This window comes from Equus caballus, chromosome 12 (assembly GCF_041296265.1).
Source record: "Equus caballus isolate H_3958 breed thoroughbred chromosome 12, TB-T2T, whole genome shotgun sequence".
Taxonomy (NCBI): domain Eukaryota; kingdom Metazoa; phylum Chordata; class Mammalia; order Perissodactyla; family Equidae; genus Equus; species Equus caballus.
This window is the reverse complement of record NC_091695.1, coordinates 42,331,317-42,356,286: the sequence shown is the minus strand read 5'-3', so window position 1 is coordinate 42,356,286 and position 24,970 is coordinate 42,331,317. Positions and strand designations below refer to the sequence as shown.

At 53.3% G+C, this 24,970-nt stretch overlaps 1 protein-coding gene across 3 annotated transcripts; it reads right to left on the bottom strand.

The window, feature by feature from the left end:
* Positions 1 to 22: 22 nt before the first annotated feature.
* Positions 23 to 24,970, bottom strand: CAPN1 (calpain 1). Of its 3 annotated transcripts, none has more exons than XM_023654400.2 (22): positions 24,719 to 24,970; positions 23,112 to 23,379; positions 22,884 to 22,953; positions 22,511 to 22,629; positions 20,880 to 21,013; positions 20,623 to 20,791; positions 19,670 to 19,753; positions 19,236 to 19,321; positions 18,827 to 18,901; positions 18,542 to 18,702; positions 6,768 to 6,946; positions 5,894 to 5,905; positions 4,877 to 5,088; positions 4,756 to 4,795; positions 4,105 to 4,170; positions 3,970 to 4,027; positions 3,052 to 3,116; positions 2,597 to 2,665; positions 2,267 to 2,345; positions 1,533 to 1,649; positions 1,138 to 1,196; positions 23 to 785 (listed from the first exon to the last, which is right to left on the bottom strand). In XM_023654400.2, exons 2-22 carry the CDS (start codon positions 23,376 to 23,378, stop codon positions 759 to 761), a joined length of 2,148 nt encoding a protein of 715 aa, XP_023510168.1. In that variant the 5' UTR covers position 23,379; positions 24,719 to 24,970; the 3' UTR covers positions 23 to 758. The 3 variants fall into 3 exon arrangements, with proteins under 3 accessions (XP_023510168.1, XP_014585175.2, XP_070084978.1); XM_014729689.3 differs by lacking the exon at positions 24,719 to 24,970 and adding an exon at positions 24,086 to 24,387; XM_070228877.1 differs by lacking the exon at positions 24,719 to 24,970 and adding an exon at positions 24,287 to 24,365.

The window sequence follows — 24,970 nt, the reverse complement described above, 5'->3', positions numbered from 1 at the left end:
GAAACACACTCCGGAGACAGAAGGGGGGCCTTTTCCTTTATTATGTGGGGTTTCTCTGCATGGAAACATGAGACCCGCCCCCCCCCATACCCAGGTACCTCTGGCACCCCCCATAACTGGTACACCAGTGCCTGAAGAGTCCCCTTTAAAATCACCAATATAAAAAAGGAGGGAGGGAGGGAGGGGGCGAACAGCTGACCATCCTCCAGGCCAGGTGGCTCCTGGTTGGCAGGCAGGGCTGGGGGGCAGGCCGAGGGGGGTACTGGCTGCTGCACAGGAAGGAACAGGTGTTCCCAGCCTCGGGGAGGGGGCTCCACACACATAGACGCGGACTGCGCAGGGTTAGTGGTTACGTTTAAAGTCCGCAGGTGAGGCCAGGTGGGTGGGCTGGGGGGTGGCCTTGGGAGTGAGGGGAGGCGACACATCAGGATGCCGAGAGGCCTGGGGCTGTCAGCTACCCCTGGAGCCCCATCCTGAGGCAGGAACAAGCAAAAGCTGCCTTCCTGGCTTGGCAATGGGATGGGAGGGAACAGCAGAGTCCATCCTGAGCTCGCGGCCGCTGGAGGCAGGGAGGGCCACACGGCTCTGCCCGCGCAGAGGAACCGCGGCGCCTGGGAGGTGAGGGACAGGAGGATGAGGCCGCTTCCTGCTCCGAGAAAGGCACTTGCAGCTGGTGTGGCCTGGTGTGGCATGGCGGGAAGGCATGGCTTGGCAGACGAGAAAGGGAGAGGGGCGCAGCAAGGGGGCCTGGCCCCACCTCAGGCAAACATGGTCAGCTGTAACCACTGCCGGTTGGAGAGGAGAGAGGGGTGCGGTCAGCGGGGACACAGCAACCCCAAGTCCAGCCTCCCAGCCCCACAGCTTGGGAGCCACACCTCTTCCCCCCTCTGAGGGCAGGTGGGACACAGAAGGCACTGCCTTGCCTCCTCCAGCCCTGGGAGACCACACTGCTGGCTCCTGTAGAGGCCGCCAGGCTTGGCCTCCCTTCCCAGAGCCCAGACACCCCCAACCCGGCCTTCCAGGACTCCAGGTGGCCCAGCCTGTAGGGCTGGTTCTGAGGCCACAGGCTCCTGCCCCAAAAAGGCAAGAAAACCCCCCCACTGAGCACCTTCACCCACCAGCCAAGGGAGGCCCCACCTTAAACAAGTCAAAGGTCACGACTCCATCCAGATCTGTGTCCAGAGTTTTGAAAAACCCTGTATGTTCAAGAAAAGATGACGTGGGCTGAGAACTCAGTGGGACATTCACGCAAGGCCAGGACCAGCCCCGTCCTGCCTCACCGCCACCTCCCCACAGCATCCCAATGTGTCCCTGCTGCAGCCGGGCAGCGGCTCTCCCTGCTGCCTGAGGGCCCCTCCAGAGCTCCCTCCCACCCCAGGGTCCCGGCACTAAGCCCGCGGGGCGCCCGACCCCGGAGACCCTGGCATCTCTGGCACGCGCCATGGCATGGGCCTGTGGCCGTCCTTCCCACCAGCTCGTGGGGGACGAGTGTGAGATGGAGCTGGAGAACGGGAGGAGGATGGGACACTCACGGAACATGGTCTCCAGCCGCACCAGGCAGCACACGAAGTTGTCAAAGTCCACGGCCAGGTCGGGCTCCGAGTAGCGGGTGATAATGAGCTCATACAGCTTCTTGTTGAGCTTGAAGCCTGGCCCGGGAGGGTGGGTGAAGGTCAGGGAGACACGGCATGGCCGAGGGGACAGGGAGGGGAACTGGGGCTGCGCAGGGTGAGCCCCAAGGCTCGGGGCAGGAAGACTTCCAGAGCAGAGCCAGGAGCCGGGAAGGGCTGGGCAAGCAGGTGCCTGTGCCAGAGGGCCCTCAAGGGCCCGGACTGCCCCAGGGAACCAGGCTGGCCACCGAGGGCCAGGGGTCCAGTTTCACTTGCTCTGGAAGCCCAGGCCTCATCCTGACATGGGACTGTGAAGATGAGCCCTGTGCCTCTCTCACTGGAGACTCTAGGGCTCGGCTCCAGCCCTCCCCGGCTGTGTGGCCTCAGGCCACTTTCCCTCTCTGGGCTGCGCTTTGCGCACAATGTGGATAATAATAATAATAAAAAAAAAAACCCTACAAAATGCTGATAAAGCGCTTTCCTCAGGAACCATGAGAAAAAGGCAAAGGTGGCTGTTACCACATCACCACCACGGCCACTGTCACCCCAGGGACAAGGGCCAGCGGGGTGGGCCACCGCCCTAGGTAGCTGTCAGGGAGGCGGCCTGGGGCCATCTGTCTGGGGTTCCAGAGGTGCTGCCAGCCCCGGGGCCTCACCTGCAGACTCGATGGCCATCCGCATCTCGTAGGCGCTCATGCTGCCCGACTTGTCCAAGTCAAACTTCCGGAAGATGGACTGGGGCGGGAGCAGAGAGTGAGGGCTAGGCGAAGGCATCAGCCCTCCCAGGCCGCCCCAGGGTGCGAGGTTGTTGAGGGTGGAGGGGAGAGGCCGGGAGGGTGGGTCAGTTGCTGGGATATGTCGGCTCCGAGAGGCAGACCCAGGGTGGAGGGCCAAGCCCACACAGCCGTCCTGGGGGCCTGCGGCCCGGCCTGCCTGCTGTGGCTAAGGCTGCAAAGGAGGGAGGGCGCCCAGCAGGGACCACCTACCAGGTAATTCCGGATGCGGTTCCACAGGATGTTGAACTCCACCAGGCCCAGCTTCCCGTTGCCGTCCCGCTGGGGGGCCGTTAAGAAGGAAACTGCACAGCTTGAACCCAGCCCAGCGTGAGAGTGAACAGCAGGGAAAGACCGAGACTGGCCGCAGAGAGAGCAAGACTCGGGGAGGAGGGGAGAGCCCACGCACGGCCAGCCTGCAGCCAGGCCGGCCTCCCTCTCTGAATCAGGGTGGGCTGGGAGGGGTGCAGAAGAGCACCAGCCTCAGGGTCACCCGGGGGACCCACGCCCTGCTCCACCTTTCACTTGACACGAGGCCCGAGCCTCAGTGCCGCCTCCCAATCAGTGTCCCTCCAGCTCCACAGGGCTTTGTCCCTTCCTCCACAAAGTTCCAGGGACAGGGAACCCAGCGCCCCTGTACGCCTACACCCCAGCGAACGGGGGGATACATCCATGAGGTTCACCATGCTGCGGCACGACTCCAGGCTGAAGCCCTTGGTCCGCAGGTCTTTGTCTGCAAGAGAAGCAGTTCCGGCACCTCAACCCAGCGAGCTCCCTGGGCCTGCCCCGTGCTGGGGGCACCGCGCGGGCGGGCGTCAGGGAGGCACCAGCCCTGTCCCCTGGTGTGTGAAATCTAGCCGAGCAGGTGTGTAAGATTATTTCTGTCATCGGCAAGAACAGTTTAAAGCATTGTAGCAGTCAAGCCGGTGTCCCACTAGCCATGTCAACACCACGATTAGACCAGAGTAAAATGACCCGACTCCTAAGAAGTGAAAGAAGAGCAGTAGAAACACGCAGCAAAGCTGCTCACGGCAGGGCTGGGTCTGCAGCAGGCCCCGAAGGCTGAGAAGAGAAGGAGAGGGGTTCTGGGCCAAGGGAGCAGCCCGGATGGAGGCTGGAGGTCAGAGGGCGGTGGCAGGCAACGGCACGGCAGTTCAGGGAAGGCAGAGCTGCTGTGTGGCCAAGGCCACCGGCAAAGGGGAGGCTGGGGGGCAGCCGCCATCCGTTGTGCACACTGGGCAGTGAAGACAACCACGCTTCCGCTCCCAAGCCACTTGGCCTGGCCCGGGGGCGTGTCTTCTGGAGGAAAGGTGGCCTGTTTCTTGGCACTAATGTGCTGTCAGCCAGCTAAGCTTCTAACCCCACCAGGGCACACGCTCAGGCACAGAGAATGGGGTCTAGTGAGCAGCGTCAGGAGTTTGGGAGGAACATGGGGGCGCAGGGCTCAGAAAGGCAGTGGAGGATTCCCCCCGACGAAGACCAAGGGGTCGGGTTCAGCTCAACGTGGGAGCAGAAGCCTAGATTCTGGAGTTTGGAGGAAATGGGGGGCAGGATGTGGGTGGACAGCAGCCGCTGGGGATGCTCACGTTTGCTGATGATCCTGTTGAGAATGGTCTGCAGCTCCCTGACGCTGATCTCCATGTCCTGGGGGAAGAGAGAGCTTGGCACCTGCCCTGGGGAAGGGCTTCCCCCCGGGGCCCCGGAGCGCCCCCCACACCTACCGTCCCTGCCAGTTGTCTGAAGAGGTTCTTGAAGGTCTCGTCAATCTCCTGTTCTGACAGCACTTGCTGGATGGAGAAGGGGGAGAGCAGGTCAGGGGTGCCCCAGCCCAGCCCCTGCCGGGGTAGCAGCTGAAGACAGGGCTGGGACCGCTCATCAGCTACGTGTCACTTCACTTCTCTGACCCTCACTCTTCTCCTCCGTAAGATGGGACTCTAGTCCCCACTGTACCCCCTGCCCAGGGCTCTTGCAGCCTAAAGGAGGAGGCGGCAGTTCAGCTCAGTGATGAGGGACGGCTTTGGATCCCTGTTGCACAGCCTTGGGCAAGCCCCTTGAGTTCTGTGAACTTGAGTGTCCCGCCGAGGGGAGATGACCAAGGCACCCTGACCGGGCTGTTGTGGAGGACATGGGGTGACCCAGGTGAAGAGCTCAGCACAGAGTGAAAGCCCAGGGACCCCGTGCCACATCACCACATGGACCTTTGCAAACTGTAAAGTGCTGGGCAAACGAGGGATTAGTGTCACTCTCATGACTCCTGTCAGGAGGGGCTCTGCCCTGCCAGCTGGAGCCCAGGGGACGGGATGTCTAGGTCCTTATCACACACCTGGGGTGAGGGAGAGGAGGAAGGCGCCTGGTGGGGACAGGGCACGTACCTCATCAGGGAGATTGGCCTGGATCTGGTCGTCCAGCTCCCTGAGAGGGTGGGGAGAAAGAGGGGTCAGTTGGGGGAAGCAGGGGGGCCTGTAGGCGAGGGTGGGGGGGCCCTTGACTCACTGGGTCCCGGCTTTCTTCTCCGAGAAGAAGCGTAGCACGAAGTCGCCCTCCTTGTTGGGCTCGAAGGTGGACGGCACCACCACGTACTCCCCGGGCGGCAGGCGGAAGCGGGTGCTGACCTCGCGCAGGTTGATAAACTGCTCCGATCGGGCCCGCGACGAGTTGGCCAGGAAGAAGTCCCGCTTCAGGTGCACGGCCGGCTGGCCCACCAGCTGGCGGGAGGGAAGGAGGGGCGGGGGCTGCAGTGGCCGACTCAGCCCACCCCTAGGAGCTGCCCCTAGACCCAGACCCAGACCCCAGGCTCCAAGTTCTGGCTAAGGGGCCGGAGAGCAGGGCCGCGGCTCAGTCATCTGCAGGCTGCATGACCCAGACAAGTCACTGTGCCTCAGTTTCCTCATCTGTAAAATGGGGTAACACCCCTGCCTGCTGCATAGGGTGGAGGTGAGGAGATAGTGGACGTGAATGCAGACACTGTGCACCATGAAACAGCACGCTCATCATTATCACTTGGAGTTTCCCCAAGTCAGACACTGCAGGGCGCTTGACACGGGCACCTCATTTACGGCTCATGACGGCCCTGTGAAATGGCATTCTTGTGCCCACTTTACAGACACTGACACCGAGGCTTAGAGCTTAAGCCACTTGCTCGAAGGAGCAGAACCCCTGGCTAGACTGCCACCTGCCCCCTCTCAGTGCCCCAGGGGCCTCAGCCAGCACTCACTGGGTGTGAGCAGTGAGACAGGAAGAGCTCATGCATGTGTGGTGGACGGGGCTCCGAGGGCCAGGGTTCAAATCCAGGTCCCTCACTTACTACCTGCTCTGACCCCAGGTGAGCAGGGTTTGTCCTGCCCGCTGAACAGCGGCCGGGGCCGGGGGAGCACTGAGGGAGCCATCAAACAAGGTGACCTCTTGGTTCTCTACGTGTGCCGTCCTGCTCCCCTCTGGACGCCGTCATGCCAGTCAGGCCATGTGCGCTCAGGGGCATGTGAAGCCAGGTGAGCCGGGTGCCACACCTACCTCCCGAGGGACCTGCAAGAGAGACAAAGGATGTTAGAGAAAGTGTGCTTGGCCCATGGCTGGGGGTGTGGTGCATGCTGGGCAGGGCTCCTGAGTTCTTAGAGGCAGGGCCCTGGGCCTGGGGCCAGTAGTGACCCAGACCTGTCTTCACACCAGCCAGGAACCCCAGGACCCCAGGAGGGGGGCCCAGGCAGGGCCCTCTTTGTCCCTGGAATGCCCTGGGCCTCAGCTCTGAATCAGAGCTGCCAAGGTGGGCAGCTGCGATGTCCTACCGCTAGGGTCCACACCAACCTGCTGCCAGGGGCTCTGGCCCGAGGCCGAAGCCGCGGCCATCCTTTACCCCTACCAGGGAGGTCTGGAAGTTTCTGTCTGTCTTAAATACACTGCGTGAAAGAGGGCCCTCCATAGCCTGCCTCGGCTTCTGCACTTCTAAGCCAGGGAACTCACTACGCTCCAGGGCAGGCCGCTTGCCCACTTCTTTCTGAAGCTGAGCCAAAATCTGTCCCCCGGAAGCTGCCTCCCAGGTGCCAGCTGAGCCAAACCCCTCTTCCCAAGAGGAGCCCTCTGGCCTCCAAGGATGGGGGAGGATCCCAGGATCTTCCTCCCCTCCCCCGCCTCAGAGGATGACTTTTAGGCCCCGGCCCACCCCAAGCCTGGCAGAGGGCCTCAGAGGTGCCTCCCAGGGGCTCCTTCTAGGGCTTCCTGTCTCAGGGGTGTGAGTGGCCCCAGTCCGCTCAGGATGGGTGGGCTGGCGGGCAGCAGCGGTGTCCTCTGGCGCCCCCTGGCGCCCCCTGGCAGAGCTTGCCTGCAGTGGGGTGACAGGCTGGCTTTCCCTGCAGGGTTCTATGCGGATGCGCCCGACCCACCACCTCACCTCGTAGACCGCGAAGCCAATGGTCTCCATATCGCGGCCGAAGCGGCGCTCGCGGCGGCGGTTCTTCTGCATGAGGGCGAGCACGAAGCTGCAGCCTGACTCGCGGCCCCCGTAGTCGTCATCCGGGTCATCTGGCTCCTCCAGCTGGATCTTGAACTGAGGGTTCACCCAGAAGGTGGCTGCAGGAGGTGGGGAGGTGGGGAGGCGGAGATCAGAGGAGGGTCAGAGCACAGCAGCCTTCCCCTCCCCCATGCGTCCCTCCATCCATTCATTCATTCAACAAATATTACTAAGTGTCCACCAAGGTGACAGATATGCAGTGGGGACATACATGGTCCCTGCCTTCATGGACTCACATTCCAGAAGGGGAGGCAAAGTACGAGCAAGTCAGGTTAATTAATAGAACAATCACGAAGAATAAGCAAACTGGACTTGTCAGGGAAGGCATCTTTGAGGAGGTGACATCTGAGCGGAGACCTGAAGGGAAAGCCCTGGGAAGTAGGAGCCAGGCAGAGGGACAATCAAGAGCCACACACATGGCGGGACAGCCAGTGTCCAGTGAGGCTCCGGGCTCCGGTGAGTACGGGGTACCAGGGAGGTGGCAGAGGTTGCAGGAGCTGGGTTGATGATAAGGAGCACAGACTGAATCAAAGAGCAGAAGGGCCTCTTGCCGGGCTTGCACCAGCAGGGGCAAGACTGCATGAGTGACAAGGACCTGCATGTCCGGCAGTTTGGTGATTCAGCCGCCGGAACAACCCCGCTGACTAAAAACAACCAAGTGCTGGATAGAATAATCAGAATTTCTTTTTAAAGGCACTAATAAGCCACAGCATCCCCCCCACCGATTCCCCCCAAATTTACATTAATCAAAAAGATAGATAACGTGTTGGCAAGGACGTGGAGAAATTAGAAATTCATCACGGCTGGTGGGAATGTAAAATGGAGCAGCCACTTTGAAAAATAGTCTGGCAGTTCCCCAAATGGTTAAACATGGAATTGCCATGACCCAGCAATTCCACTCCTAGGTCTACAACCCAGATAAATGAAAACACGCATCCACACAAAAACTTGTACGCGAATGTTCACAGTAGCACTACTTATAACAGCCAAACGGGAGAAACCACCCAATTTTCCACCAACTGATGAACGGATAAACAAAATGTGGCCTAAGTGAATAATGGAACATTACTGAACAATGAAAAGGAATGGGGTGCCAATCCTTGCCATAACACGAGTGAACCGTGAAAACATCATGCTAAGTGAAAGAAGCCAGACACAAAGGACCACATATTGTATGATTCCCTTTATATTAAATGTCCGGAACAGGCAGATTCATTGAGACAGAAAGATTAGTGGTTGCCTGGGCATGAGGGGGAGGACGGACTTAGGAGTGACAGCTACGGGGTGTAGGGTTTCTCTTTGGGGTAATGAAAATGTTGTAAAGTTAATGTGATGAACTCACAACTTTATGAAAACACTAAAAGCCACAGTGGATCCGACACTTTACATGGGTGGATTATCTAGCATGTGAATTATATCTTAACAAAGCTGTTTAAAAAAATGGAAACTAGATGGGGCCAGCCCAGGTGGCATAGTGGTTAAGTTAGGCATGCTCCACTTTGGCGGCCCAAGTTCAGTTCCTGGGCATGGACCTACACCACTCATCGGTGGCCACCCACATACAAAATAGAGGAAGACTGGCACAGGGCAAATCTTCCTCAGCAAAAAAAAAAAAAAAAAAAAAAAAAAGAAACTAAGAGCCGTGCAAGATAAATAATGTCAAAGGACTTCTGTTGCCTCCTGGAGACCCTAAGTCCAGGGTCAGGAGATAAAGTCCAAGAGGAGGTTCCCTCAGTAAAAGTGGGACCCAAGCAAGGAACACCAGCAGCACATGGGTGAGAGAAAAGTAAACTGGGAGGGAGGAAGGGAAAAAAATTCTCCCTGAGAATTTAGAACCACAAGCCAGCCTTCACGTGAGCTTGCAGTTTTAACTCATGCTGCCTGTGAGGTCTAGGAAAGCGTAAGGAGAGAGTTTATTTTTAAAAGAGTTCTGGGTTGGTAGTATCCCAGGCGACTGGCAGAAACACTCTGGAAGAACTTAACTGCATCCAAGGACTCAAGGAACTCCCAGAGATGAATTTCTAGGCCAAGTGAGACGAAAACCTCACAATGACACAAGGCAGGACGCTGAGAACCAGCAGCCATGAGGGACAAAAACCAACCCACCAAGACTTCAGATAGGGAAATCATCAGACGCAGAATACAAAAGACTATGCTTACTATATTTAAAGAAATAAATGAGAAGCTTGAAAACCTGAGCAAGAATGAATACATTTGAAAGTCATTAAAACTCTGTTAAGGGGCCAGCCCAGTGGCATAGTGGTTACGTTTGGGCACTCCACTTTGGCAGCCGAGGGTTTGCAGGTTCAGATCCTGGGCATGGACCTAACACTGCTCATCAAGCCATGCTGTGGCAGCATCCCACATAAAACAGAAGAAAATTGGCAACAGATGTTAGGTCAGGGCCAACCTTCCTCACCAAAAACAAAAAAACTTCCAGAAATAAATTTTTCAATTGAAATTAAGTACTTGTTGGAAGGATTAATCAACAGATTTGACACAGCAAAGAAGAAAATTAGTGAATTGAGAATGGATCTGAAGAAACTACCCAGAACGCAATCCAAGGAGACAAAGAGATGGAAAATGAAAGCAATGTCAAGAGATACAGAGGTCTGAGTGAGGAGATCCAGCTTACAACTGACTAGAATTCCAAAAGGAGAAAATAAAGAGAGTCAAAGCAGGGGATATTCTAAAAGATCATGACTAAGAGTCTGCTAGAACTGTTGAAAGACATCAATCTTCACAGCCAGGAATCTCAACAAATCCAAAGCAGAATAAAAAGAAATCTACACTTCGACATATGGTCAAATTGCAGAATGTCAAAGAAAAATTATCTTAAAAGAGATAATAGACAAACCATTTCGAAGATATGCTAGACAGACTCCTGACTTGCAGAGCAACAACGAAAGCAGAATAAAGAGTAACAGCATCTTCACTGGGCTGAAAGCAACGTCAATACAGAATTCTACATCCAGAGAATTGTCAAAACGAGCATATTATAAAGGTATTTTATGCAAATACTGAGAAAGTTTATTACCAAAAGACTCTCACTAAAAGAAATACAAAAGGATGTATTTCAGGCAGACGGAAATGATCTTAGATAAAAGGTCTGAGAATGGTGAGCAAAATACTGTTATTATATGGGCAATCCAAATAAATACAGACTATATCAAATAATGATGATGACGTTTAATTAATGGCAGAAAGAAAACTGTTTAGAATTAAAATACTAGTTGAAAACAGCACATTAAATTAAGAGAGGGGTGATTCAAGTTAAATGTTCTAAAGTCTTTGCATTGTTCAGGAAGAGGGTAAAGATACTGACCAATTAACTTTAGAATTTATTTAGCAAGCTCTTATGCTTTCCAAATTCACAGAGGGAAAAACTGGTAGAGAAAAGAAAAACTCAATCCAAGAGAACGCATAGCAGGAGGGACAAACAGAAAACGCATACTAAGTTTGCTGAAATAAATACAAATAAATCAGTAACCACAGTGAGTGTAAATGGATTAAACTTTCCAACCACAGGACAAAATTTCTCAAACTGGATTATTAAAAAAGCCAGCTGCAGGCTGTCAACAAGAGACAGCTACTAAAACACTGAGCTGTAGAAAGATTAGACACCAGTGTAACAAGACACAGCACAAAAACCCTAACCAAGAGAAAACTCGAATAGCTATAGGAACATCGACTGAAAGAGACTTGAAAGTAAAAAGAATTATTAGAGATGAAGGTGGTCACTAGGTAACGAAAAAAGGTGTAATTCACTAGGAACTGCTAAGAATTCTAAACTCACACCAAATTTCATAGCTCAAAATACGTAAAGAAAAATAATAGAAAGAAATAAAGGAAGAAATTGGCAAAGGCACCAGGATGGTGTGAAATTTTATCATCCCTCTTCAGGTAAATGATAGATTAAGCAGGCAACACAATCAATAAGTTTGGTACAACGAACAATTATAGAACACAGCCTCTAACACTCAGAGAATAGTGTTCTGGTCAAAGGAACAGACTCAGGCCCACACCTCCTGGGTTCCAATCCCAGCTCTGCCACTTATTAATGACTTTGACAAACTGCTTCTCTATGACTCACTTTCCTTATCTGTAAAATAAAGATAGTAACGGTTTATCTCGCAGAGACAGTGTGAAAGTTAAGCAAATTATATTTAAAATATCTGGAAGAGTGCTTGGTATATAGTATGCAAGAGACATAACCATTAGCCAGTCTTTCTGGAAACGTGAACATCCACGTAACCCTATATGCTGGGCCATAGCACCAGCTTCTGTTCATTTCAAAGCTATGATCTCACGTAGATCCTATATTCCGGCCACAAAGAAATTAAGTTAGAAATCAATAATAAAACAACTACTAGGAGGTAGTAACTGGGAGGTTTTGATTACTTATTCAATCTCTACATTGTTACACGTCTATTTTCTATTTTGGTTCTTTCTTTCTAAGAACTTGTCCATTTCATGGAGGTTATCTAATTTGTTGGCATACAATTGTTCACAGTACTTCTTTACAATCCATTTACTTTTGTTAGTGGTAGTGATGTTCTCTCTTTAACTCCTGATTTTAGTAGAGTCTTCTTTTGTCTTTTCTCTTTTTTTCCTTAATCTTCTTTCTTTTTTACCGCCGTCCCAGACCCCTCGTCCGCAGGCCTCACCCTCCGTCCTGGCCACCCCCACCCCCACCCCCTTCCTCCTGCGGCGCGGCCCCGCAGGTAGGCGAGCAGCTCGCGCAGCAGCGCCGTGCTCTCGGGGTCCAGCGCGCTCGGGGTCCAGCGCGTCCTGCTCGAGCAGCGCCGAGAAGAGGTCCAGGCCGCGCTGCACCCGCTCCAGCCTCCTTTTGCCCACGAGGCCCTGGCACAGGAACTTGAGCTCGGTCACCTCGCTGCTCGACAGGTCGGCCGACACGGAACGCAGCAGCACCAGGAACTGACCCATGGCGGCGGGTGGCCGCGGGGCCAGGTCCAGCCCGGCCCGGCCAGCCGCCCGCGCTCGGTAACGCGACCCACTGCTCCCCGCTCAAGCGCCGCGCGCTGTCTCCCGCGCGCCACGCCCCCCGCCCGGAAATCCGCTCAGCGCCCGCCCACCCGACATGTCGCGAGAACGCCGGGGCCCGCGCATGCGCCTGGAGCGCGACCGTAGGCATTTGCTTTTTCCCTTGTTCAGTTTGGCTAAGTTTGTTAGTTTTGCCGAGCTTTTCAAAGAACAAAGTGTTGGTTTTGTTGATTTTTTTCTCTATTGTTTCTCTATTCTGTATTTCATTTATTTCCTTTACTTCCTTTCTTCTGCTTCCTTTGGGTGTAATTTGCCCTTTTACTAGTTTCTTAAGGTGGAAGATTAAGTTATTGAGCTCTGATCTTTCTTTTTTAGTATAGGTAGTGTCTTAATTACCTATGTGATTTCTTATTTATATTATTTCTTTTTGATAAACTAACTCATTCTATGAGGCCAGCATTACCTTGATACCAAAGCAAGATAAAGGGATCACAAGAAAATTATAGACTAATATCACTTGTGAATATCGATGTAAAAATCTTCAGCAAAATACTAGCAAACCAAATCCACCAATATGTTAAAAAATTATACACCATGAAATAGGATTTATCCTAGGAATGCAAGATAGTTCAAATAAGAAAATCAATCAATGTAATACACCACATTAATAGAACAAAGGGAAAAAACTACATGATCATCTGGTTGATGCAGAAGAGGCATCTGACAACATCCAACATGCATTCATGCTAAAAACATTCAGAAAATTAGGAATAAAAGGGAACTTCCTCAATATAATAAAGGTTATTTATGGAAAACCCACAGCTAATATCATACTCAGTGGTGAAAAACTGAAAACTTTCCCCCTAAGATCGGGAACAAGACACCTGCTTACACCACTGCTATTCAACACTGTGGGAAGTTCTAGCTAGAGCAATTAGTCAAGGAAAAGAAAGAAAAGACATCCAAATTGCAAAGGAAGAAGAAAATTATTCTTAGTAACAAGAAAGTTACTAAGCTAACAACAAATTCAGCAGAGTTGCAGGTTACAAGATCAAGACACAATTGTGTGTCTATCCCTCAGCAATGAACAATCCAAAAAGGAAATTAAGAAAACAATTCCTTTACATCCTTTTAGAAGTGGAAAAGCAGGTTCTCAAATTCATATAGAATTGTAAGGGGTCCAGAAGCCAAAACAATTTTGAAAAAGAACAAAGTTGGAGGACTCACACTTCCTGATTTCAAAACTTAGTACAAAGCTACAATAATCAAAACAATGGTACTGGCATAAGAATAGACATATAAACTAAAAGAATAGAACCGAGAGTCCAAAAATAAATCCATACATTGATGGCCAATTGGTTTTTGACATGGGTGCCAAGACCATTCAGTGGAGGAAACAATAGTCTTTTCAACAGATGGTGCTAGGATAACTGGATATCCACATGCAAACGAATAAAGTTGGCGCCTGTCTCACACCATGAACAAAAATTAACTCAAAATGGATCAACGACCTAAATGTAAGAGCTAAAACCATAACACTCTTAGAAGAAAACATAGGGCTAAATCTTCACGACCTTCAATTTGGCAATGGATTCTTAGATATGACATCAAAAGCGTATGCAACAAAAGAAAAAATAGAACATTGGGCATCGTCAAAATTTAAAACTTGTGTGCTTCAAAGGATACTATCAAGAAAATAAAAACACAACCACAGGGGCCAGCCCTGTGGCCTAGTGGTTAAGTTCAGCGTGCTCCATTTCGGCAGCCCAGGTTCAGTTCCTGAAAGTGAACCTACACCACTCATGGGGAGCCATGCTATGGCGGTGGGTGACCCACATACAAAACAGAGGAAGACTGGTGCAGATGTTAGCACAAACATCCACAGAATGGGAGAAAACACACGCACATCATCTATCTCATATGGGTCATAGCCAGAATATATAAAGAACACTTACAACTCAACAATAAAAAGACAAATAACCCAATCTAAAAACCAGCAAACTATTTGAAGAAACACTCCAAAAAAGATATACACGTGGTGGATAATGCATGAAAAGATACTCAACATCATTAGTCATTAGGGAAATGCAAATCAAAACTTCAATGACGTACCACTTTACACCCACTAGGATGGCTGTAACAAAAAAGATGGACAATAACAAGTGTTGACAAGAATGTGGAGGAATTGGAACCCTCATATGTTGCTAGTGGGAATGTAAAAGGGGGCTGCTACTTTGGAAAACAGTTGGCAGTTCCTCAAAATGTTAAACATGGAGTTACCATACAACCTAACAATTCTACTCCTTCTTACAGACCCAAGAGAACATACGCTCACAGAAACACATGGACACGAATGTTCATAGCAGTATTACTCTGAATAGCCCCAAACTGGAAACAACCCATCAACTGATGAATGAATACGCAAAATGTGGTATATCCATACTATGGAATATTATTCAGCCATCAAAATGAAATGAAGTACTTATACACTACAACACAGATGAACTTTGAAAACATTATGCTAAGGGAAAGAAGCCAGACACAAAGGCCACATATTTTATGATTCCCTTTATATGAAATGTCCAGAACAGGCAAATCTATAGAGACAAAAATTAGATTAGTGGTTGCCAGTGGCTGAGGGCATGGGGCTAGGGAGTGATTGCTAATGGATACAGGGTTTCTTTTGGGGTAATGAAAATGTTCTGGAGTTAAGATACACTTGGAGGGAAATTTACTGTTTTAGGTGCTTACATGGAAAAAAAAACAAACCTCAAATTAATGAAATAAGCATCTAATTTAAGGTCATAAAATAAAGTCTAAAAACAAATCCAAAGAAAGCAGAGGAACGAGATAATGAACAGAAAAGCAAAGATTAATGATATAGAAAAAAAACTATACAAAGGATCAACAAAGTCAAAAGTCACTTCTTTGTAAAGATTAATATTGACAAACCTCAAACAGGATTAATAAAGACAAAAGAAGGGGCTGGCCCGGTGGCGCAGTGGTTAAGTTTGCACACTCCACTTTGGCGGCCCCAGGTTCGCCGGTTCGGATCCCGGGCATGGACCTAAACACAGCTTGGCAAGCCATGCTGTGGCAGGCGTCCCACACATAAAGTAGAGGAAGATGGGCATGGATGTTAGCTCAGGGCCAGTCTTCCTCAGCAAAAAGAGGAGGATTGGCAGCAGATGTTAGCTCAGGGCTAATCTTTTTCAAAAAAATAAAAAATAAAGACAAAAGAGGCAGTGCAAATAAGCAACACTATGAATAAAAGAGAAGACATCTTTACAGATGGGGTATCAGAATATATTAAGGATAATGTTACACTAATGATTCTGAAAACAGATGCAAAGGATACACTCCTGGAAAATACAACTCATCAAAATAGGCTAAAGAGGAAATAGAAAACCCAAATAATCCTTTCATCATCAAAAATATCTGATATCAAAAGTTAACTTTCACACTGCTATTCAACACTCTATAGTCCTGGCCATCATAGTAAACAAGAAAATGTAACAGAAGTTAGAAGAATTGGAAAAGAAGAAACATATTTATCATATTTGCAGATGCTATATTGTCAATTAGAAAACCAAAAATAATCTACAGAAAAATCAGTAAAATTAATTACAGTTTAACAAGTTTTCTGGATACAAAATAACTTGAAAAGGTCAACTGCATGTTCCTGTATCAGCAGCTATTACTAAGGAGACGTAATTTTGAAAGCGATACCACTTACAATAGCAACAAGATGACAGAGTATCTAGGACTAAATCTCAAAAGGATGTATAAGCTCTTTATGATGAAAATTACAAAATTTTATTGAAAGACATTGAAGAAGGCCAAAAGACATAAAGATATGCCACATTCTTGGATAAGAAGACTCAAAATAGTAAAGATGTCAATTCTCCCCCAAATCGGTCTATAGATTCAATGCAATTAGAAGTTAAAATCTCAGATGGTTTTTCATAGGACCTGGTAAGATGATTCTAAAATTCATATGGAAAAACAAAAGGCAAGAATAGCGAAGAGACTCCTGAGGAAGGAATTTTCCCAGTCCAACAGCAGGACTTCCTCTAAATCTATAGCAATCAAATCAATGTGCTCTTGGCAGACGGATAAATGAAGGGACAGAATGACAAGCCCAGAAACAGATCCCTACATATACGGACACTGTAAGACAGAGCTGGCATTGCAGGGCAGCGAGGAAAGGACAGATTTCTCAATAAATGGTACAGGGAACAGTGGTTATCTATTTGGAGAAAAACTGAAATTGGATCCCTATGAGGGAGAATTCTTCAAAACAGAGGGCTCTGAGCCAGGTTGAGAACAGCTGGAGGATGCCAGACTTGAGAAGAGGGTGGTGGTGGATTTGGCAAAGCCAAAGCTACAAGTGCCCTTCAAAAGAGCAGCTTGACAATAGAAAGAATAAACAAATGGGACTTCATCAGACTAAGGAACTTCTACAAGGTAAGGGAAAACAGGATTGAAACGAAAACACAACCCACCAATTGGGAAAAAATATTTGCAAATCATATATCTGACAAAGGGCTAATCTCCGTAATATATAAGAACTCACACAACTCAACAACAAAAAATCAAACAACCCAATCAAAAAAGGGGCAGGGGACATGAACAGACATTTCTCCAAAGAAGATATACGGATGGCCAATAGGCACATGAAAAGATGCTCATCATCACTGATCATCAGGGAAACGCAAATCAAAACTACACTAAGATATCACTTTATACCCGTTATACTGGCTACAATCACCAAGACAAAAAATAACAAATGTTGGAAAGGATGTGGAGAAAAAGGAACCCTCACACACTGCTGGTGGGAATGCAAACTAGTGCAGCCACTATGGAAAACAGTATGGAGATTTCTCAAAAAATTAAAAATAGAAATACCACATGACCCAGCTATCCCACTACTGGGTATCTATCCAAAGAACTTGAAGTCAGCAATCCAAAGAGACCCATGCACCCCTATGTTCATTGCAGCATTATTCACAATAGCCAAGATGTGGAAGCAACCTGAGTGCCCATTAACTGATGATTGGATAAAGAAGATATGGGGCCGGCCCCATGGCCGAGTGGTTAAGTTCCTGCACTCTGCTTTGGCAGCCCAGGGTTTCGCCGTTTCAGATCCTAGGCGCGGACACGGCACCGCTCATCAGGCCATGCTGAGGCGGCGTCCCACATGCCACAACTAAAATATATACAATTAAAATATATACAACCACGCACTGGGGGGATTTGGGGAGAGGAAGCACGGGGAAAAAAAAAAGATTGGCAACAGTTGTTAGCTCAGGTGCCAATCTTTCAATCACAACTATTGTTAAATTATTTCCCAAACTGCTTTTGGGGCCTTGTTTTCTTTAATAAACCTTAACATATTCCCAGCAGCGTGGTGAGGATGGAAGCTGGACTGGAGGGGGTTAAACATTGAGCAGGAAGTGAGAAAGGAAACAGGGAGTGTGGCAATTCCTGATAAATTTTGCTTTGAAGAGGGGCAGAGAAATGGGTGGGGAAGTGGTGTCAAGAGAGGGCCGCTTTAAGAGAGGCAATTCTCCATCGGGACACAGGAGGTGAGGAAGAATGGGAGGTGAGGGAGAATGGGATCCAGAGCAGAGGTGGGGGTCCCCACGAGCAGGGACACTTCTGCCACTGTCACGGGCGGGGACGCAGTAAAGAAGGGCACAGGTCCAGACAGGCTGGGGGATTTGGAGGTGGGCATATGAGGGGGTGACCTGCCTGATGAGGTCTATCTTTCAAGGAAGAGCAAGGCCAGGTCCGCAGATGACAGTGACAGCAAAGGGAGGTTTGAGAAGAGAGTGCGGGCGTTAGTAACTAGCAGTGGAATTGCTGGGGGCCACGCAGAGCGGTCACTTGAGGTTTGTGGCTGTGCATTTACAGAGGAAACACTGCCCCGGTTGTGTGCTTTCTCTCCAGCCACATTCCGTGGATCCGGAGCCAATGGAGAGGGTTCAACTAGGGTTGGGGCTGTGCCAGCTGAGAGTGTTTGCAGGGACAAGACGAAACCAGGTAAGGAGAGACGACAACAGGGAGGTGAAGGATGGTGCAGTTGTGGGTTCAACAGTTAGTTCAACAGGCCGATGACTGCACAGGAAGGACAAGGGCGGAGGTCAGAGTGGGATGTTGGGAACAGGTTCCCGTGTGTCCTCAGGGTGGCAGCAGAACGAAGGGGAAGGGAAAGTTTGCTGCAGGTGAGGCTGGCAAGGAACTGAGAGGCCAGGCTGTGGACCGAGTCATCCACATGGATCCAGAAGCCCTGGGAAAGGTGACAGAAGGATCACGGAGGAAGACAGTGGGCCAAGAGGAAGGTCTCCGCATGAAGAGTGACAGGAAGGTGGTTGATGTCAACAAAGCCTTCTCCCCTAGTTAGCATCCTGGGCTCAGGCCCCAGGATGGTGTGTCAAGGAGGCTCTTTCAAATGGCCTCCTTTCAAGGACATTCAATACTTTATGCCTTAAAGCCAATTCGAGAGGGCAGCACAACTATCTCTATTTACGAGTGAGGAAACTGAGGCTCAGTGAGAAGAAGCACCTTGCCTGAGGCCCCCCGAGCCAGGAGGCAGCACAGCCCAGACCCCGCCTCTGCGCCCCTGCGCGTCCCCGCGCTCGAGTCACCTGGGTAGTTCCGGCAGCCCCCCGCCGTGCTCCCCCGCCGCCAGGTGCCCTCGTAGAGCGTGGTGTTCCATTTGCGGAACTTCCGGCTCTGGAGCGCGTCAGGCGTCAGGTTGCAGATCTCCAGGCGGGTGAACTCACGCATGAAGTCTCGGAATGACATCCTAGGGGGCGAGGTGCCGGGATGAGCCAGGGCACAGAGGGATGCGGCTCGCGCTGGGTTTGTGGGGATTGGGAGCTGGGGTGCAAGGCCTGGAGAGGGGCCAGGGCGAGAAGGCGGTTGCTCACCAGAACTCTCCGTCCTCCATCTTGACCCGGAGCTGCTCCCGTTCGTAAGGGTCCACGTTGTTCCACTCCGAGGAGCTGTGGAGAGAAGGGCACTGCCAGGGGCTCGTGGACATTGACCAGCCTGACCTCTGTCCCTGGGGCCTGTCCTCCCCTAGCCTAGGTCAGGAAGGCTCCTCGAGGTTAAGCCCCAACATCCCAGTTCCAGGGGTTGCCTTGTCAGGGCCTGTCTGATGCCCTGAGGATGCTCACAGGCTGGGTGCAGGGCCTGCACAGCCCGTGCTTAGTCAGGGCAGTTGCCTGACCCAGTAACATGAAGATGGGCCCCTCTGCTCAATCCTGAGCCCACCCTGGGCTGGCAGAGCCCCAAGCAGAAACGCCAGTCAAGCCTCCCCAGCCAGTGTCCCCTCACCCATCACTCCAGGCTCCTGTCCACTCCACCTCGCCCCAGGGGTTCCGCATCCGGATCAGGCTCACCATCTGGCCCTGGTAGTTAACCTGTTCCCCAGAGATCCCATCAGCGCCTGCTCTGGCATGCTCTTTAACACCCCTCCCCACCACCCCACCCTCGCCAGCCCTGCTGGCACCCAACACCACACCACGGGAAATACAGCCTGGCCTCCAGGAATTTACTACACACACAAACTGCAGTAAATCAGGCCCAGATAAGATAAACATCTGAGGACAAGAGTCCCCAGGATACAGATAAGGTGCTACAGGAGGGCAAGGAAGAACCAGCCCCTCCCACAGCCCTGGGCACAGGCAGAGGCAAGGAGGCAGGAACCACCCTGCAGGGAGGGGCCGCCGCCTGCCCCCACCCCCCACCCCCACCCCATGGGGCTGTACCTGCTTGGCCCCAGTCACAGAGTAGGCATGGCCCTTCACCAGCTTCTTGAAGGTGACGGCCTCCATGTCCAGAACACTGGAGATCTGCAGAAAGACACATGCACTGTGGTCAGGGGCCCAGTCAGCGTCCCTACCGTCGGTCAGGAGACAAGCTCCGAGTACTCACGGGGCTTGAACATTCTCCTATGTGTACACAACAGCTATTGGGAGTGGCAGGCAGGGACCCTGATCCAATCTAGTCTATCACCCCCATACATCGACACCGCCCCTAGAAAGGGGCCCCCCGGGTACTCCACTAATGCTACCACTGGTAGGAGGGCCTGGACACCCCACTGACACTGCTCTGGCCAGAGCTGGCCACACCCTGAGTGAACATGCATGTGGCACACACACACCGCCATGCATAGCCCCCCAGGGAGCCACAGGCCCTCAGAGGGCCTCATGTAGAAGGACACAGGAGGTGGAGAAGAGGGGTGAGGACAGGCTGATGTCAGCTAGGACTGGGGAAGAGGGTGGGGACAAGGTTAGAGCTGAGGATGCAGTGCTGTTAGGGGTGGAGGCTGAGATCAAGGATGAGGGGGTCAGGGATGAGTGGTGGGAACAGAAGAGCAGAAAAAGTGAATGGACTGAGTACAGAGCAAGGCTGGGGCCCATAGGATCTGGGACCAGGGAAGAGCTGAGGTCTGAGGCTGGTGAACTGGACAGCGGATGGGCATGGTGTTAGATGACAGGAATGACAGCAGGCATGGAGGTGAAGGGTGGGACTGAAGTGATGGATAAGGCTGGGTGAAGATCCAGAGATGATGTGAGGCGAAGGATGGGGTCTGGAGCCAAGCCTGGGATGAAGATGAGGCTGGCCTGGGTTGGGAGAGGGAACTGCTGGAAGAGGAGACTCGGGTCATGGGTCAGGGTGTAAAGGTCAGGGCAAAAGAGTGAGGGCTGGGCGCACTCACGTCAATGGAGCAGCCCAGCAGGGAGCCTCGTTCCAGCGCCTTGAGGATGATGTGGTAGAGGTCGCTGGGCGCCTTGCGCAGCTCGTACCACTCGGTGACCCCGCCTGTAAAGTCCTCAAAGCCCTCTGAGGTGCTGCCCCCCGAGAGGGCCTCATAGCTGCCGTTCACCCTGTGGATGGCCCCAGGTCAGCACTCTGGCACCAAGCAGGACCCCGCACCCAGGGTGGCCTGGAGCTGTCACCTGGGCCCCTACTCACTTGGCATAGGCCTTCTCGAGCAGGGCGCTCCAGAACTCGTTGCCTTGGGCAGAGTGCACGAACACCAGCTTCCCGTCCTTGGTGGGCAGCAGGTCATCCACGACCACGTCCACCCACTCCCCAAACTGCCACAGCTGGGGAGAGGGGGATCACAGTGAGTACCGGCTTCGGGATCCTTCAGGCCTGAGTTCAGGTCTCAGCTCTGCCACTTACTAGATACCTGATCCTAGATCATGTATCCTAGATACAGAACCCTGAGCAAGTCATCCTTTCCAAGCCTCAATTTCATAAAAGGGAACAGCAGTGCCTTCCTCACCATTAAACTAAACAAGATCACAAAGGCAAAGCTTATAGGGCAGCACTATTGATATTTTTGAAACAGACGAAGAAGCCTCCCCAGGTATGGAGAAGTTGAAAGCCCTCGGGCCTTGGCTCTTCTGGAAAATGCCCCCTTTTAGGCCATGCCCCTCAGTTCTCTCCCCATTCTAGGCCAGGGTGCGTGTATGGAAGGGGTGGGGTGGATACATATGTAAATTAGATGTGGAACAAAAACCACAAGATGGGCGGGGCTCCTGCGATCATGGGGTTTGCTTCAGACATGCTGTGATGGGCAGATTGCCCAGGGCGGGAGTCGTCAGGCGCCTGAGACCAGAAGCGAAAAAGTGATACCGGGGCGCCGACGGTGCAGAACTATGGGACCAGAACAAGGGGAGGAGGTGGGCCCAAGTAGCGCGGGTTGCGAGGGGAAGTGTTGAAAGGGCCAATCAGAGGCTGGGGATGATCGGATTGGAGGAGTGCCAGAAGTGGGCGGGGAAAGGGCGGAGAGACCCCGCCCCTGCGGACTAGCGTGGGCAGGTGGGGCACTCGGCCTTTGGCCGCACAGTGGTCCTGTGGGCCGTCTCCTACGCCCCAAGGCGGTTGAGGATGGAGTGGGGTAAAGGGCTCCCTGACTAGGCGAAAGGAGAGGACACCCGGGAGTCCCGGGGGCAGGGCTGGGGCCACTGGGGCCAGAGGGTGTAATCCAGGGTTGCTGGGGTGTGGCTCTCCCAGCACCAGCTCATTGAGAATTCATTAGTGTGACTTGAAAAATGGGCCCTGTGCGCAAATAAGGTCAGGAAAGTCTTATTTAAATAGATTTGATCCCCAGTCTGTCTTTTCTGCAGGGGTCTGTCAGAGGCTGGAGGATGCCAAAGTGCAGGAGGAGCTGGGGGCAGGTGGGTGGGGAGACTGCTGCCAAGGGTGGAGATGGCCACATGGGCTGGTCTCTTTTCCCCGGTGGAACACTCCTTCTTTTTCAGGTGGGGGAAACTGAGACCCTGGGGAGCAAAAGGATCTGTCCCACAGGATATAACACAGAGATCTTTCTACGCTTCCAAGCGCTTTCTCGTCCACCTGCACAATGACCCAGAAAATCTGCCAGTGGAGAAATACCTGCCCAACCGTTTCACACATGACAGATCGGAGAAGGCACCGAGAGGTCAGATACTTTACAGGAGGGTGGCCCCCGCAGGGTGTGGCCCTGGGCCACCCTCACTTCAGACTGCGGTGCGTCCTCAGTCCTCACCTCCTCCCGTGCCTGTTACCCCTATGTCCCCCACCCCCTGGTGCCAGGTGGGTGCGGGGCTCCTCACCTGGAAATGGAAGATGCCAGCATAGCCATTCTGGAAGCTTTGGCCATGAGGAACCACTCGGTGCAGGAGGGTGTCGTTGAGGGTGAGGCAGGCGATGGCAGCCAGCAGCCAACAGTCCCCTGGGATGGGAGGGACCCACGTCAAGCCTGCTCTACGAATCTGCTCCCAGTGGTGCACATGAATGCCCATGCTGGGGAGAACCCGAGGTTCCCCTCAATTTACAGAAAAAAACCAGGAATCTGGGCAAACCAGCCCCAGCACTGATAGCCAGAGCCTGTCTGGGCTTGCAGGAGGGAGGGGTTGGGGCAGAGCAGGAAGGAATGGGCATGAGGAACTACCACAGAAGAAACATCCAGAAGCCCCCAGGGCCTACCCAGGGCTCCCTGGCAGATGTCTGTGCGGGTAGCTCCATCCACGATGAACTGGGGGTTTGAGAACAGCTCCTGCAAGAGACCCGGAGTCCTGTCTCTGGGCCAGCCCTTCCCAGAAACTGAAACCCAGCCTCCCTGGACCCCACTCCCCACTAGGACCTGGAGTCTTGCACACACTCCTCACCCAGGATCAGGGGTAAACTGAGTCCACCCAGGGTGGCCCCTCTCACCGTGGGACGCTTCCACTTGATGCCATAGGTTTTGGAGGAGTTGGGGCCCAGTTCCTTAAAGCCCAAGCTTTGGGGCACTGGGGGGAAGGCCTCATCACGAAAGAGGACCCCACTCTGCAGGCACTGAGCCTGCAGCTGGTCATAATTCTGGCCCAAGTACTTGATGGCGTTTTCATGGCGGCCCAGGCCCAGCTCCTTGGCCCGGTGCTTCTGCACTTGTGCAGACACCCCGGTGCAGTATATTGGGGTGATGATCTCCTCAGCCATCCTGCGGGACAGACGTGCCTGCTCAGAATGCAGGCCTTCCCAGGACTAGAACTGGGGCTTCTGCCAGTCCCTGCCCTCACTTCCTCCCCAAACCTGGGCTTTCTCTACCTCACTGCTCGCCTCACAGAACTCAGGACTCTCTGCTACACCCCCCCCCCCTCAGGCTCCCAGAATCCAGGAGAGGGGTTCCCCAGCCCCCAGATGCGCTGGCCACCATCTCTCCCTTCCCAGATTCCCATTGTTCTGTGCCTGCAGTCCTGTGGTCAGCCAGCCTGCAGGTGGGGCAGGGCGGAGCCCCGAGATGGTAACACAGGGAACCGGGAAGGTACAGACCCCAGGGAAGGCCTCTGACCTTTTTTGCCTGCTGCCTGTAACCCCCTCCCCCATCTAGCCAAGCTCCTCCGCACTGGCCCTTTTCCCTGGCTTGGAGGCTGAGAACTCCAGGCAGTCAGACCCCTCCCCAGGCTTCCAGAGACGGGTGATCAGGGTCGCTGGGCCTCAGATCCTTCCCCTCCAGCCTTCCCCCAGCCCAGCCCCTGAGACAGTGCTGAGCGCAGGCTCAAGCGGGCGCTGGGCTCTGCGGCTTTCGAGCCCCTGGCCCCTGGCCCTGTCCCAGGCACTCAAAAGACAGGGGGAAGGGGCAGCCCCTCAGCCCCAGACTAGTGGCCGCGGTCGGGGAATCCTGGCCTAGCCACCCAGCTCCTTACCTGGGGGAGGAGTGTCTGGGAGGGTCGCTGCGGTCCCTGCGACTCGCTTCCCTGGTGGCAGCTCAGGGCAGGGCCCAACCAGGAAGAGCGCTCCTCCCCGCCCTCCTCGGGCGGCCCCTCCGCTCTCCTCCCCCTTCCCTCCTCCCCCCTCCCTCCTCCTCGTCGTCCTCCTGCTCCTTCTCCTCCTCCTCGGGGTCCTACCCCGGTTCCTCTCGTCTCTCCTTCACCTCTCGGGCACCTTCTCTGACTATCTCTTAGTCTCGGTGTCTCCCGGCCCCTCCCTCCGCAGGCCCGCGGCCAGCTCCCAGAGAGGACAAATTAGCAAAAGGCAGAGTTGTCCCCGGGGAGGGGCCAGAGCCTGTCGGGGTGGGAGGGCTGGGGCCCGACGGAAGGGCACGGCGGGGGAGGGGTGGGGGAGGGCAGGGGTATTTTTAACCAGGGGCAGCAGCTCGAGTTGCAAGGCCGAGCGGCCCCACCCCAGGCGGCAACCCCGGGGGGCATTCCCGGGAGATCGGGCAGCAGCGGCGTCGCCCCCCCCCCCCCCCCCCCAGCCCCCGGCCCAGCCCCGGCCTTCCTCCGCGGGCCCGCAGCTGTCCCCACCCCTCGGTGTCCCCAGCGCGGGGCCGAGATTACCTCGGGCTGCGGCAGCTGCTTGGAGGAGGGGCCGGGCTGGCGGCGAGCGGATCTCTGCCGGTCGCTCGGCACCCGGCAGCCCCACCCGCCGGGTCCGCGCCGCAGCCCGGCTCCTGGGCAGGGCCGGTCCCCACCCCCGCGCCCTGGGGCGCAGGCTCGGGGCGCCGCCACCCCGCCTTAGCGGCTCCGTGAGCCCGGGCGGGGCGCGGGGAACCGGCCCCCAGGCCGAGGCGGGCTGCGCGACCTTGGATG

Bases quoted from the DNA above. Each gene is read 5' to 3' on its own strand.
- CAPN1 (XM_023654400.2), bottom strand. From the start codon at position 23,378: ATGGCTGAGGAGATCATCACCCCAATATACTGCACCGGGGTGTCTGCA. The intron at 22,630-22,883 runs GTAGGCCCTGGG...CTCCCATCCCAG, and splicing joins CATCTGCCAGGGAGCCCTGG to GGGACTGTTGGCTGCTGGCT. The intron at 2,666-3,051 runs GTATCCCCCCGT...ACGGCCCCCCAG, and splicing joins GCATGGTGAACCTCATGGAT to CGGGACGGCAACGGGAAGCT.